Below are 15,385 nucleotides of genomic sequence, written 5' to 3'. Positions count from 1 at the left end.
GGCGCTTTCCTCTTCTCACACCCACAGCCCCACATGCTCCCCAGGAGGGAACCCTGATGCCCTAGATTCTTCCTTCTCACGCCTTTGTGTACTATAGGGGTTTTGGTGCCCAAGATCCATCTGCCACACACCCGCCTGTTCCCCTGGGGGAGTGTAATGCCCTGTCCTGCCTCAAGCCCACTTGCCCCTCAGGGCACCAGAATGCCTCAAATTGTTCTTAATCCCCTCACGCTTTATGATTTAGGCCCTGATGTCCCATTTTTTTCTCTTCCTGACATGCTCTTCAGTAGAGTTTTGAGGGCCTGTCCTTTCTCACCCCCTGCTTGGTCTACTTTGCATCCTTCCCATACTTCAGACACTTCAAGAGAATCTGTGATGCCCCGCTCCTTACTTTTCACTCTTAGCTGAGCCCCCAGGGTTGGTGGGATGCCCCAGTTCCTGCCATAATAAAAGTTTAATATGATTTTGTACATGAGATGAAAGCACTAGCTGCCAGCAGAAGGGCCAGATTTTATATCATTTTGTTTGGCAAAGAAAAGACACAGAGACTGTACATATGTTAAATTTATTGGACATATCTGTGTAATCCTTGTATGCAAAATCATATATCTAGTTCTACAGAGCACATTCTTTCTGTATCTGTTTAAAAAAACACAACTTGCAGTTGCTAACTCAACCCTTAGGGGTACTGCTTTGTGAGTCCCTGTATGTATGTATAAATGATGGGCAGCTGGTGACAAAAGGAGAAATAATTCTTTGTTTGTGGTAAAGTAAATTAACACCAAGTACTTAGATTAGTATCATCTTCACAAATTTCTCAAACAAAACAACTCATATTTACTCAAATGGGGGGTTTTACGAGTGAAGACTGCAGAATATGGATATGCCCTGTAAGGTCAAAAATCATCTGCATAATCAATCTGCAAGTGCCAAAAAAATGATAGACCCAAGAAAACATGCATCCGATGAAGTGAGCTCTAGCTCCCGAAAGCTTATGCTCAAATAAATTGGTTAGTCTCTAAGGTGCCACAAGTACTCCTTTTCTTTTTGCAAATACAGACTAACGCGGCTGCTACTCTGAAACCTGTCAAGAAAACAGTGGTACTGGAAGCTTTAGCAGAACTACTGTTCTCCACAACATCAGTTTCCTGGTTCTGTAGTGTGCCATCATAAGTATTTGTATAATACAAATGAAGGAATACCAGATTAAATTAGGCTTGAATAAAGACTGGGAGTGGATGGCTCATTATACAAAGTAAAACTATTTCCCCATGTTTATTTTTCCCCCCTACTCTTCCTCACACGTTCTTGTCAACTGCTGGAAATGGCCCATCTTGATTATCACTACAAAAGGTTTTTTTTTCTCTCCTGCTGGTATTAGCACTCTCGTTATAGTGTGTATGGTAACACCCATTGTTTCATGTTCTCTGTGTATATAAAATCGTCCTACTGTATTTTCCACTGCATGCATCCGATGCAGTGGGCTGTAGCCCACAAAAGCTTATGCTCAAATAAATTTGTTAGTCTCTAAGGTGCCACAAGTACTCCTGTTCTTTTTGCAGATACAGACTAACACGGCTGCTACTCTGAAATCTGTATCCTGCAAGTTGTTCTGTGCATGTAGACCCCTTCCACTCATCAGGAGCCTCCTGATGTTTGTGGGGCTTTGTGCAGGCCAGAGCAGTTTGCAGGATTGGGGCCTTGGACCATAAGTCTCAACTATACTTGCAACAAAAGAACCATTGTATTATGCAGCAGAAACTAAGTAATGTCATAGAACAGGAAGAATAAGCTCTCTCTTTCCACAAAAACTGGGGCACCTTGTGATAGTGTTTAAAGGTTACTCAACATATTAAAGGTAGTGTAATACTTGAGAATCTTTCATTCCTATCCATTCAAAATTTTAAACTGTTTTTATATGGGTCCTCAGATTTTTGTAGCATGTGACTTCATTTTTCTACAGTTTAATTTAATCTGTAAATTTAGGTAAGCAGTACTCATCTTTCTAAATGATATCTTGATATTTTTTAAGAACATACGAACAGCCATACTGGGACAGGCCAATGGTTCACCTAGCCCAGTATCCTGTCTTCCAACAGTGGCCAATGTCAAGTGCTTCAGAGGGAACGAACAGAACAGGTAATCATCAAGTGATCCATCCTCTGTCACCCATTACCAGCATCTGGCTAGCAGAGGCTAGGGACACTTCAGAGCATGGTTTTGCATCCCTGCCCATCCTGGCTAATAGCCATTGGTGGACCTAACCTCCATGAACTTACCTAGTTCTTTTTTAAAACTATGCTAAAAATCATCATCATGTAGGGAAAACTTCCCTCTGAAACCAATTGTTTGTGCACTCAATACTTTTCTATATTAGGTTTAATCTAGGTTGGAAATTAACAGCTGAATTTTCAAAGCCCTAGTGCTTGGGCCCAGATCTGGAAAGATGCTGAACATCCAGAATTCACATCAACGTCAATGGAGTTGGGGGCTCATCACTTATCAGGAACTGAACAGGGTGCATCTAAACCAGTAGATAAGCACATAGATATCTACATGTTGTTTTGGTTAAAATTTTCAAGAGTCACGTTGTGTCTAACTGTTCTGAAAATCCAATCACATAGTTGTGCACAGATAGCAAGGGTTGTGGGGATGAGGAACTAGTGCTTGTGTGCCTGACTGGAATATTCAGGAAGATTTTTGGGAATACTTTTGCTTTCTGGGCGCAAGGTTCCATTCTCCTTAAAGCATGACTACTTTTTCCATGGCACTAATCTGTCAGACAGGACCCTGGTGATCAATCCACACTTTCACTCAACATTACAGAATAGATGTTAGCATCTGTACCCTTTGAAATGCAGAGTCCCAGGGATTGTAGATTAAGACAACTTTCCTAGAGCTCTTATTTCAGTAAACCTGCTAAGGGTTTCAGTAAACCTGCTAGGAATAGCCCACATTCTGAACTGTTGGGCTTCTTGCAGACAGGGAGATTTTTATTCTTACTTTGTACAGAAATTTTCTGCAAAGGAGACCACATAGGTATTAGTTTGTATAGTTGTTTTATTTAGTGCTAGGTCTCATATTTCTCAGATTTTGAGTTAGTGTTTCAGGCTAAGAAAGATTCTCCTGGAGTTGGGAGCCAGAGAGGATTGATTGGTAGGAAGAGCTCTGCTGGGGGTGGAACTCCTTGCAACAATATGAGGAGTAGTAGCTCAGAGGCCAGACAGATAGTCTTATCTTGTAAACTAGCTCTAGAAAAAGGAGATTAAAATCTCCTTCTCTTCAGTTAGCTGCTAATATAAAAAATTTATTTGAGCGAGCTGTAGCTCACGAAAGCTTATGCTCAAATAAATTGGTTAGTCTCTAAGGTGCCACAAGTACTCCTTTTCTTTTTGCGAATACAGACTAACACGGCTGTTACTCTGAAACCTGTCAATATAAAAAATATTAGCATACATTTTACAAGGTGTGTCTTTCTTGGTTTCACTTAGGTATCATAAAAGTAGAAATAACACCAGAAAAAGTTAAAAGAGCTCTGCCTTATGTAAAGTATATTTGTCCTGAAAATCCAAGAACTCAAATACGGTATATTTTTTCTTTAAATGTTATGTAATATTTGTTAAATAAAAGTTCTGCAGCTAATATACAAACACAAATTGCTGTAATAAGGAAGACTAACATAAACTCATTTATTTGAAAGATAAATTTGATGAATGAGTTGTAACAGATTTTTTCAAAATAAGAAAATAAAAGTACCATATGCTTATACTGAGATTCTTTCAAAATACAAAACATAAGAAAAGTTTAATGGATCCCTTGGCTACAGAGCAGTTTGAGTGACACAATTCCCTTGATCACTCTAGTTACAGTGTGTATGGTAACACCCATTGTTTCATGTTCTCTATGTATATAAATCTCTCCACTGTATTTTCCACTGAATGCATCTGATGAAGTGAGCTGTAGCTCACGAAAGCTTATGCTCAAATAAATTTGTGAGTAAGATGCCACAAGTACTCCTTTTCTTTTTGAGAATACAGACTAACACGGCTGCTACTCTGAAACCTCTAATTCCCTTCCTGCTTCACAGTGGCAGAGTATTTTAATTCTCATTCTATTTTGCTGGATGAAAAATGCATCCAATGAAAAAATATGAACAAGAGTAACTACACTTAGAACTTGTGCAAAAATGATTGCTTTTTAAATGGTGTAATGTTTCTTAAAGAGAGAGCAAGTATTGGTGAGAATTTAATCTTTTTTTCCTTCATTTAAAAGTCTTTAAGGAATATTTTAATAAAAAGTTATTCATCCCTCTAGTAGTTCAAAGGTGAATTGTTCATTATTCTGTCTTGAAATTCTTTCCAATGTCACAGATCTTGGTGTCTTGAAGAATACAAAGCATGCAAATAAGATCGTATCACAGTCATAATGACAGAACTTTGCTTGTTAACCAGAGTCTGGGGATATGGGGATTCCTGGACAAGACACAAAAAATTAATGTAATGGTGAGATTTACTAATTCTCAATTAATTCACAACTAACTAATATTTGGCTTTACTTCCTTTTTCTCAGTCTCATCTTCACTATCATCAACTTCCTGGATGATTAAGCCAACAGAGTCCTCCTCCACAACTTCCTTAGTTCTGTGTTCTTCACCAAAGTGCCACCTAGAATCCTTGTCCTCTTCTGGTGAAAACCCAAGTGATTGTTCAGCCTCCAAGTCAATAGGAATGCTTTCTATGCCAGCTTCAACCAGACATTCATTACACAGTCTGTAGCGCCTTGTTCCTTCTTGCACCACTTGCCCTGTCATGTCAGTCACGTGGCGCTTACACTTTCTGCATATTGGCTTACAAGCCTGATGAATCTGAAAATTTAAATTTATAAAAAATATTATCCAATAGCAGCACAAAAATACAAGTTATTTTTCAGATTCTATATCTTAAATGTAACAAGTCTGTGATGTAATAGAACCAGTTTCCTTTCATAAGGAGAGACAAACTACATTATGTACTTTAATAAATATATTACATATTCAGGGAAGAATCTCTGAGAAGAATATCAATTGCACAGTATAATGAGTACTGTATTCGCATCTAAGTTGAGAAAGATATCTGCTGAACGTTCTCAATAGGATGTAGAGCTTCTGAAAAAATGCTGGATTGTCAGCACTATTGATATAAACCCTCTATTAATCCAAAAACAGGAGTGGCACAAATTTCCCAGCACTACTCATCTTGCCAATAGCTTGGTCTACACTAGGTAAATTAGGGCTCATAATTAGAGTCCTGCGTGGATACAAATTTATCCTTCCATGGATATAAATTTGTATCCGCGACAGGCTCTACTTATAATTCGCCACTGGTGAGTTACACCAGTTGTAGCAACAACAGAAGCTATGGTGTAGAAGTGGGGTTAGGCAGATAGGAATTTCTATTGCTACGTCATCCCACTCTTCTGTAAGGTTAGACAATCCAGTAATAAAAGCTCTTGAGTCTGGCCTGGAGAGACTATCTCTGAGACTGAAAAAGTAATTCAGTTTCCACACTTACTAAGTCCTCAGTCTCTATGCTGGGACTTCCAGCAAGATTTTCAATTAGTACAAATGTTGGTTTTGATTTTTTTGAACAGTACTGAGAAAATCAGTTAATTTCATCATAGATCACCACACAGCTTTGGAATGGTATGTCTCTTGGTCACTATCAAAGTGAGATAGATGTAAACTAGTGTTGTAGAGATGAAAGGCTGTTACTAGAACCACATGATTCGGGTGGAAGAGAATGCAAAAATTACTGGAAAGAGATGGGTTTCAGAGTAACAGCCGTGTTAGTCTGTATTCGTAAAAAGAAAAGGAGTACTTGTGGCACCTTAGAGACTAACCAGTTTATTTGAGCATGAGCTTTCGTGAGCTATGTAGCTCACGAAAGCTCATGCTCAAATAAACTGGTTAGTCTCTAAGGTGCCACAAGTACTCCTTTTGGAAAGAGATGGGAGCTAGTCAACAACATTCAGTGCTTTCTTTCCTCTATGAAAACTAGGAATTAAATCTTGTTTTGGTTGGTAGTCTCATCATAATCCCTATTAAAAAAATAAAATGTCCACTTCACAAACAACTTCACAATTGTGAATAATTAGTGGTCTTTCTTCAAAAGAGACAGAGAACTGTAATAACAGGATTTTGACACTGAGGTGTTTTGTCAGAATGATGCAGAGAAGCTTAAAAGGAGTTTGCCCACAAACGGGGTCATTTCAGGGACATAACATTTTGCAAGAGGGAGAAAAGATAAACATTGGGAAACCTTTTAAAATACCAGACTGGAACAGGAAAACATTCTATCATTTAATTTGAGCATTAGTTATTCAATATATTCTTTTTCAGTATTTGAATAACACAATAATTGACCATTGTATTCTGAAGACACAAGCACCATGCTCATCTTAATAATCAGAGTTCTTCAAATCCAAGCAATAATCACAACACAATAGTTTATTTAGAAATGTTTAGAAGCAAATAGTCTAAAGTTCACCCTATTGATTATTTACAGAAGTGACTGGCAGGTTTATGCTACAAACATTTTAAAAAAATCTCTTATATGTTAAAAAATATACATACTGTTCGAAAATGGCTACGCAGATGCTCTAGCCTGGTGAATCTTTTCCCACATGCCTCACATGGATAGGGTCGCTCCCCTGTATGACAACGAAGGTGACGCTTTAGGTCTGCTTTCCGCTTCACCATATGGGTACAAAATGGGCACTTGAACCTCACATCATCTGTTACAAAACAGTCCTGTTAATTTCTAAAAGTTTCATGTTCTTTTTAGTAGTGGGAGAAAAGCAATAACTAAAGTTCCAAACCCAAATGACTTACCACATTTATCAGATTTTCTGATGTATAAATGATATTTTGATTATGAACAGCAGGAGGAAAACAACTTTTTTTAAAACTGAAATAATTGCAGATCTTTCCAATCAACACTGAATTTCTAACATAATTACCCACAGCATGAAAGAATCACAGCCTTACTTGCATACCTTTAGATAATATATTTTATAAAAACCCTCACTAACTAATCACATACCAATCTGGGATATTTTCCCACCATGTTTTACTAGCATATTTGTACACAGAAAGTCTTTTTTTAGACAGCCTTACTCTCCTGCTGTATTGTGTACAGCAGTGTTGACACAATCCAAGGTTTCTGACATTGGATTTTGTTACTATAGAAGCAATTGTCATATCATGAACACTAGATAGTGACAACAGTAAATGAATCAAGCAAACAGAATAAAATAGATAAAAAATAGCTTCTGTTCACACAGAAAAGTCTTGGAGATTGTAAGTGATAGAAAAAGAAATCCAGTAAGATGATGACAGTTTTTGTCTTCTCTGAAATACTTAAATCATGAAACTCTGTCTCTCAATCCTCAGTATAAGACTTCCCTGCTGCCATCCATCCCTTAATTCACCTCAAGATGTACCTAATGGCAACCTTCTGTAGCCAAATGTAGCATCATGGTGGGCCACTAAGGACAAGCTTCACCAGAACATTTGTTGCAGGGCTTCAGTCCCTTTGACAGTATGGAGACATGTGACTAGGAGGACAGCAAGGCCTTTTGACAGAAGAGTCTGAAAGAGATCTGAATGGGGGATCAGGGAGTTTCTTCACTGGCAGACTGGAAGAGGAATGGCTATTAAGCCTCCACTGCCAAGGGACTGGGGAGAGAGCCTGAGTGGGGCAGAGACTACTTAGAAATATTGTGGACCCAAGCAGCCAAGAAAGACTGAAATAACTTTTCATAGATCCTGGCAGAAAGGCTGTCGAGAACCTGGTTAAAATGGAATAACTACTCACAGACCTCAGTGGGAGGGCTGTAGAAGTCAGAGGATGAGGTATGGATAGGAAAGACTTTCCAGTGCAAATACTGGAATTCAACTGGTATATTAATAAACCAGACCACAGAAGGGAGATTTTGTTTTGAAATTCTATTTGCGTGGTTATCCCAGAGGCACAGAAGAGAGGAAACTGAGGCACTGCCATGCATCTGATGCAGGTCTGACTAAGATGACCCTGTAACACTAACTAAGGCAGAAGGAATTTTCTGGAGTCAGACACTACTGTATCAATCATGAGGGTAACCCGGAGGCTGAACATGCTGCTTCTGCAATGCTGCCAGTCCCTACCAGCTCAAGGAGATGAAGTGACAAATCTTGCTTTAGTAGTCTGTATACCAAAGAAGGATGAGAGAATAAATGAACAGGAAAGGACTATTATTATCCTTTTGATTTTTTTAAAAGAACTGTGGACTGTTCATGGAAAACTTTGAAAAATGTACTTACCTTCCTGCTAGCAGGTGAGACAGAGAAGGAACTGGTCAATTCCTGTCCTATTTGAGAAGTTCTATACAGCTTGTTCTCTGTCTTACCAGATGAGTAATTCAAACTACCGCATTGCCAGGCATATTCAATAACACATATATTTCCCTTTTTTTTTTTTTTTTTTTTTTGTGGGCAACAGTGAAATGGCTGCTAACTTTACATTACAAAAAAACATAAACCCATTTTATTCTGCCGCCAAGTTAGTTTTAGTTTTGTACCACTTTCCTGAGTTTGCCCATCAAATCAGAGACAGTTTGCTAGTGTCATTCTCTCTGGAGCTCTGTCTACTGTGAAAGTTCAGTACACCACACAGATGCACAAATTGCATTATTGAGGAAGGGTGGCATGACATTGTCACCCTTATTTCTCTTCTGCTGCTGGCAGTGGCACTGCTTTCAGAGCTGGGCAGCAGCTTGCCACCCTTACTTCTGTGCTGCCGCTGGCGGCAGTGTTGATTTCGGAGCTGGGTGCCCCACCAGCAGCTCCTGCTCTCTGGCCACCCAGCTCTGAAGGCAGAGCAACTTCTCATGCCCCTCCAGAATACATTCCTTGTCCCCCCGCACCCCCAGGGGGGCACGCCCTGCAGTTTGAAAACTTTGGATTTAGAATATATCAGTCATAAGAACAACCTGATGCATATTTGCAACAGAAGAGTGTGACTGAACCCTTTCTCACTGCAAAGGGTTTGGTCAATTTCTAGGAGGCAGTGTCTAGCAAAAAAGGTCACATACACAGGGGAATGAAGTGCCAAAGAAGACATCGAGATCTTATTAAATATAGTGTTTTTTAAATTTTGGAAGTATATAGAAGGTCTACCTGGAGTTGTATGTCCACACCCTTAATTTCTTATCAAAGGAAAATTCAAGCTACATAATAGGAAAAAATCCTGAAAATATATAAAGACAAAGGAATGACTTATGCAAGGAGTCATCAAGACATCATTATATATAATCTTTTCAAATGTATTAATTACCTGACAAATGAACTCTTTATAAGTTGGGCATAGGTTGTTGCAACTCCATGGTACTCCCTTTTTGAAAGCAGCAAAAGCTATAAAAACCTAGGACTTGACAAGTTTTAGCACCTGAAAGTTAGATATGGTATTACAAACTCTAACCAAAGGTACAGTAGTTTGATCTCCTTATTAAAACTGCCTTTCCTGTAATGATGTGCTCAGTTAGTTGTAGAACAGAACTTTATGCCTTTAAAGTAGCAACTCCAACCTATACAGGTTCTTATATCGCACACATCACTGTGGTGTATGTGCCTTCTGGTAGCGCATTAAGTGATGTGACTAGCATCTATCACATATGGTTCTTTCATTCTCCCTTTTTCTCCCTAAAGGGAAATTTGTGTGGATTTAAAACTATATATATATATATAGTATACTTTATAATTTAAAAAAATTGATTACATTTATTTTTATTATTGAACCCAAGGTCAGTGAAGTGCACCAGTCATCCACTGAGATATGACAATGTAGATTGGAGGATCAGTCCACCCTTAATTGCTAAAACTGGATGATTTGTCAAAAACAATTATTATTTTTTCCTCAAATTCAAACAATTAGCAGGAAATCTGGTCTAATTAAGAAGTCAAAAAGAGCCTATAAAACTCTAAACAGTAAAGAATCACAACAGGGTTTTGCACTATCTGGTACAGTTGTTTTTCTGCTTGTAAGGGTCATATAATAACATATTTGTACATGCATTGATAACAATTGAAAGGTGCGTTTTCCCCATGGCAACTATACATTTGCAGAATCCTGTTAAGAAATTAAGGTCAACAACATGAAATATTCTTTCCTGAAGGAGTGCTATGTATTTTTTCAGCTATCTTTACAGCATACCTGAGAGAACCTACAAGTTTGAAGACTCTCTTTAAACTAATTAGTGGCCAGTTTACATTCTGCTCTAGTCAAAGACACATATCAGCTACATTTAACACAATGCACTCTTTCACTCATTGTTATCAACTAGATGTTTAGTCTTCTGATAGGATCATCTTTCTGTTAGAGGCTGTTCCATGTAGTAGTCCATCAATTTACAACTCCTCCTGTAGACGTTGGTATTAGCACTCAGTGGCATTGGAACAATTTTAGTAATAGGTGTGCTGAAAGCCATCGAACAAAATTGTAAACCCTATATATGTCTGAAACCACTTCAAGCGATGAGGTTGCTACTGCACCCCCAGCACCCCTAGTTCCAGCACCCCATTAGCACTGCTAACTAATCATGGCATTCAGTATTGGTAAAGGTCTGTTGCATCTGTCCTTAGAAGTAACAAATGCAGGACAATTGTTATTAAAATAATCCTTTCTATAGGGAACTTATTTTTAAAGTTTTCAGTGAGGCAACAGCACTTCCTTAAAAGGGAATCCAAGATAGAAAGTTAATAATGTCTTTCTAGAATGAGAAACTGACTGGCCGCTGCTACTGTAAGAATTATCACATGATGATTCATAGCAATTTTTAAAGTGAGCCTGACACAATTTATAAATTAATATGGACAAATAAATAAAAATCTGTTCATAGCAACAATATAAAAGACAACTTTAGTTATTTTATTGGGAGCCTCATTTATCAGGAATTCAAAGCCATTACAATGATTTATCAATATGGAAATGTCTGAATGATTTGCAATCTGAAAATATAACCATGGAGTTACTATCGGGCATTAGTTAAAAAGGTAATTCCAGATTTCACTGTAGTGCATAACTGTAACTAATTTTTCAGTTTCTAGAGCTGATCATTTTTATTGAGTTAAATGTTCAATCAATTTCTGGACCAAAAATTCAGCAGAAAAAAACATTTAAGAACCCCTAATAGTGAAGGAATAAATGTTTAGTTCACTCTTACCTTCAATCCAACTCCCCATAACACCTAAAATTGTGGGCATACTTGCATACAGCTCATCTGCTTTTGATGATTTAGACTTGTTGGCTGATCTAGATGATTCATACTCCTGCTGGGTCTCTAGCAAGCTCCTTGGCAACACCTCTGACCCCAGACCATGTTGATACCCAGCATCGGCAAAGTCAACTTCTGTGTCAAGCTGAGTTTGCTCTTCAGATTGAGAAATGTGGTTAGTAGGATCTGAAGCTCTATCTCCAAGTTTCCTTGATTTCCCAGGGGGGACGTCAGTGGACTGTGGCAATCCAAGCTGCCTCATACGTTTTTTTATGGAATGCCGTCTTTGAGTCTGTTTGGTCAAGTGAGATCGTTGGGTGTTCCTTTGTGAAGCGGAGTAGTAGGTGCAATTACTCCAGGAATTTCCACCCACCATAGATACCCCTACGTCAGAGTCCATTTGAGAATGTGGGGGACTGCTTTCTACTCTCCATTCTGTGCTATATAAGCATGGACTCTCAGTTCCATTACTGTTCAGATCTTTTTCTGAAAGACTGAAGTAGCGATCCTTCTCCTTCTCACTGATGTCCAGTGAAGATTTAATGAAAGTCTTACAAACACTAATGATATCTGTCATCTGTAGGTAGCTGGCAGCTGACATTACCTCAATCACATTTTGACCAGTAAGAGATAACTTGCCTGAATACACAAAGTCCAGAATGACCATAAAAGTATCAGGGGAGAACATATGAAAGGTGGCAGTTGTTGGCTGACTCATGTCTTTTGAGCTCTGAGAAAGGAGCATTTTGAAATAACCACTACTGGCAAACAGCACATTTCGATGTGCTTTGAAGACCTTCCCCTCAACCAGGATACTGCAGTCACAGAATAAGTCCTGCCTGCGCTGCTCATTCAGTTGCTGTAGGAGGCGAGATGGATGAGAAGAAATATCCATTCCAGAGAAGGGCAAACAAGAACTACTCTAAAAAAAATTGAAAATTATATTTATAAAATGTGCAACATGAAAGAAGTAATCTGATTGGCAGAGCAAAGATTTTACCTCTGTGGGTATTCCAGTAGCCATTCCACCTCACGATGTGATCTTGACAGATTTCACAAACTAAGCAGGATTGGGTTTTGTCAGTACTTGGTTAAGAAACTGGGGAAAATCCAGGTACTGCCACAAGTGATGTTGTCATTTCAGTAAGTGGTAATCTTTTTTCAAAACCAATAATGAAACAATGAACTAGCATGATGCTATGGGACTCTCTGTGGAAGGTGTTGCCTTTCAGAGGAGAACGTGACCATTTGTGATCACTAATATTCCTTTTTTTGTAGGAGTTAAATGGTCCTAGCCTGTAGAGTCATGTCACATTCCCACTGGGATATTTACATTCCGCCTTCCTAAAGTCACCCTCCATTTTCAGTGGATAATTTTATTGCTCAATTCCTATTCTAAATTGTCATGCATTATTGATGTGTTTTGTAAAAAGCTGCTGTGTAACACTTACCAGTGGGTTAAGTTATTCCTGAATATATAAATTGGAAAGGTCTTATCGATTCCTGTGGGATGAATGGCGCTACACAAATGTAACTTTTAATACACAAATAGTAATTTCTCAACGTTGTTGCCTAAGAAGTGACCAAAAAAAATCTAGTTGAGTAATGTTTTTTAGAAGTGTCCAAAGTGAAGAGTCTTTTATAAAGGGTGGGTGGTGCTGGAACATAAAACTGTCAGCATTTAGCCACTGAAATAACACTGTTATTTTGAAATAGAATATTTTAAAAGCACTATCCCATTTTTGGTATTCTAATATCAATTTATATTAAAAGAAAATATAAGCAGCAGTCTACTATGTCCTTACCACCAGAATTTTCTCTCCACTACCCAGTCCCTCAAGAGCTCATGTCAGAGCTACCTTCTTTGGCAAAAAGGGCTGAATATAGGACTGGCTTTAGTATCTTTCAACGTTGCTCCTTACTCAGTTACACAAAGATCACTGCAGAGCAATGAAAGGTGCTCTCTCACCAGGAGCTGGCAAATTCTGCAGTCCTACCAGTTCATAAAGCAAAATATAGGTGCTGTAAATCCAACACGTATTAAATGGTCAACTACAGGATTACTCTGATTGCCCCACACCAATATTTTTGATATGAAATTATCCCTTAAAAATACAAAAGCCGGAAGAGACCCTATGATGGAATAGTACAGTTTGGGGCTACTATATACATTTGTAGGTTCCGCAGCATGCAGGGAATAAAATTTGAATGACTGGAAGTTTCATGAAGTAGTGTTTGAAAAAAATCTAGAATTTATTGCTCTTAAAAATAGAGTGAAATTCAACAGCAGTGTATGAATGACAGTCATCACAAACTATCATCAAAACTAAGTGATACAAGACAGACTATGAACATGATCTTCACAGTTCAGAAATGTATTTTGAATATCACAATGCATGTTCAGAAGACATCAATGATCAGGAAATTAAATCAGTATGCCAGATTACTGTTTTAATGTACATGCACTATCTTGTATGCTGCAAGAATCTTCATCTCCTATTTCCCCCCACCCCACCCCCCACTGGATAAAGTAGTGTGCTCTCCACATCTCTGACAGAGTCTAAATGGTCCTTTTTCTTTCCACAGTGCCGTTCTCTACTAATCCAGAGAGTCAGACCAGAAAAGATTAATCTGCATCTCCAGCATGGCAGTACAGAGAACTGGGATGATCATCTAGTGAGTGACTAGACTATATAGTACTATATATTATATGGGATGCTGGTGATGTGAATGGTTCTTCTTCAGCACCTACAGGTATTCTCCTGACTACTGTACTCTTCTCTCAATGAGGCATGCGAAAGAGAAAGTATAGATTTTTTACTTCCATGTAACTGTGTTAAACGGAAGCTAGGTGAAGAATACTCTCCATAACATTTCTATTTTAAATCTAAAGAGACATAAAAAGCAGATATTCATGGTTAAAGTTTAAAATAATTTTATTTTTGAACAGTCATATTAAATCAAGAAAAATATTTTAATTCTTACTATTATATAGAAGTGAACACAAACAAAAAAGAAAACCAATAAGAATATCTGGAAGACTTAAGAACCTAAGGTGACAATGATTTTTAATCAAGTCACAAAAGGAAAATAAGCAACCCCCTACTCACCCCCACACAACAGGAAGATGAACTACTGTTACAACAGAATGAACATCAATGCATGGCAGGTGCAACATGGATTCCTTACCTGAAGATGGAGAAACATAATGCTAGCTTTTGCTAAACATGTGTGGTGATGTTCACTGGTGGCTGGAAACAGAAATCTTTGGCAACAAAATGATGAGGTCTTTGTCCTGAAGTGGATATAATACTGCACTGATGATGCTATAACCTCTTTATCCTTAGGCTACTGCTTGAACTAAAACCTTGGATTTGTCCAGATGTCAGTAATATTTGTATCAGACGCCTTAAAAACGAATTTCAAATCAGAAGAGGCTAGATGGCATGCTTTATTGTGCCTGGAAAGCACCTTTCAAAGTCTGAAACACATACCTGCTATTACTGACTTTTTAAAAATCCCATTTCAGCCTTCTTGCCTTTCTATGTAAGAAATGAACAATACATTTATTAGAGAGAAGCTAGATGTATTACATTTACATATGAGCAAAGAATACATTCCTGAGCAGACTCGAGTAGCTTGCTCGCAATTTTTCATGACATACAAGTACAGCAGAATAAGCCAGAATCATCCGTAAGCCGATATTGAAGGGCTGTGGCGCTATCAGACTGCCTAGCGTCCAGGTGCTCTCTTCCAGCTCCCTCGACCGCACGTGTAAGACCCCGATGAGGTGCGGCGGGGGGAGAGTTCTGTCTATCCCCCATCACAGGGAAGCGGGGTGAGAGAAGGAGGGGAGGGGATGGGATGGAGACGCCTTCTGCATGGACACGCTGAGGAACCAGTAGCGCTGCAAGGCACCGTCCCTCTCTCCGCAAACACAGTCCCTCCTCTGCCCGCCTCCTCTTGACCGCGGGGAGCAGCGCGGCACAAGGAGGCGGCCGCACAAACTCCCAATGGGCCCCCGAGCCCCCCGCCCCACGGCGCCGGGGACGGACCCCGGCTCTCACCCGCACGCCCAGGCGGAACGGGCTGCTCCGCC

The 15,385-nt window shown here is 39.0% G+C and overlaps 2 protein-coding genes across 3 annotated transcripts in view; one reads left to right on the top strand and one right to left on the bottom strand.

The window, feature by feature from the left end:
* ZBTB8OS (zinc finger and BTB domain containing 8 opposite strand) overlaps positions 1–13,989 on the top strand; it is a 60,176-nt gene extending 46,187 nt beyond the window's left edge. Inside the window, exon 7 of one of the 2 annotated variants that reach the window (XM_043532040.1) lies at positions 13,873–13,989. In XM_043532040.1, coding sequence (XP_043387975.1) covers positions 13,873–13,974 — 102 coding nt within the window. In that variant the 3' untranslated portion in view covers positions 13,975–13,989. Of the gene's footprint in view, positions 1–4,569; positions 4,695–13,872 lie in introns of those variants that run through there. The other variant, XM_043532041.1, reaches the window with a different exon arrangement.
* On the bottom strand, positions 4,033–15,333 carry LOC102940470 (zinc finger and BTB domain-containing protein 8A). The gene is made up of 4 exons (XM_007067576.4): positions 14,039–15,333; positions 11,236–12,858; positions 6,611–6,771; positions 4,033–4,864 (listed from the first exon to the last, which is right to left on the bottom strand). Exons 2-4 carry the CDS (start codon positions 12,179–12,181, stop codon positions 4,535–4,537), a joined length of 1,437 nt encoding a protein of 478 aa, XP_007067638.3. The 5' UTR covers positions 12,182–12,858; positions 14,039–15,333; the 3' UTR covers positions 4,033–4,534.
* Positions 15,334–15,385: the final 52 nt, after the last annotated feature.

Source organism: Chelonia mydas, chromosome 19 (genome assembly GCF_015237465.2).
Source record: "Chelonia mydas isolate rCheMyd1 chromosome 19, rCheMyd1.pri.v2, whole genome shotgun sequence".
Classification (NCBI taxonomy): domain Eukaryota; kingdom Metazoa; phylum Chordata; order Testudines; family Cheloniidae; genus Chelonia; species Chelonia mydas.
This window is presented reverse-complemented; position numbering and strand designations above follow the sequence as displayed.

Coding starts and splice junctions, on each gene's coding strand:
- LOC102940470 (XM_007067576.4), bottom strand. CDS start 12,181: ATGGATATTTCTTCTCATCCATCTCGCCTCCTACAGCAACTGAATGAG. Junction 6,772..11,235: donor TATGGGGAGTTGGATTGAAG/GTAAGAGTGAAC, acceptor GTTTTGTAACAG/ATGATGTGAGGTTCAAGTGC. Junction 4,865..6,610: donor TGCGTAGCCATTTTCGAACA/GTATGTATATTT, acceptor TTAAATTTTCAG/ATTCATCAGGCTTGTAAGCC.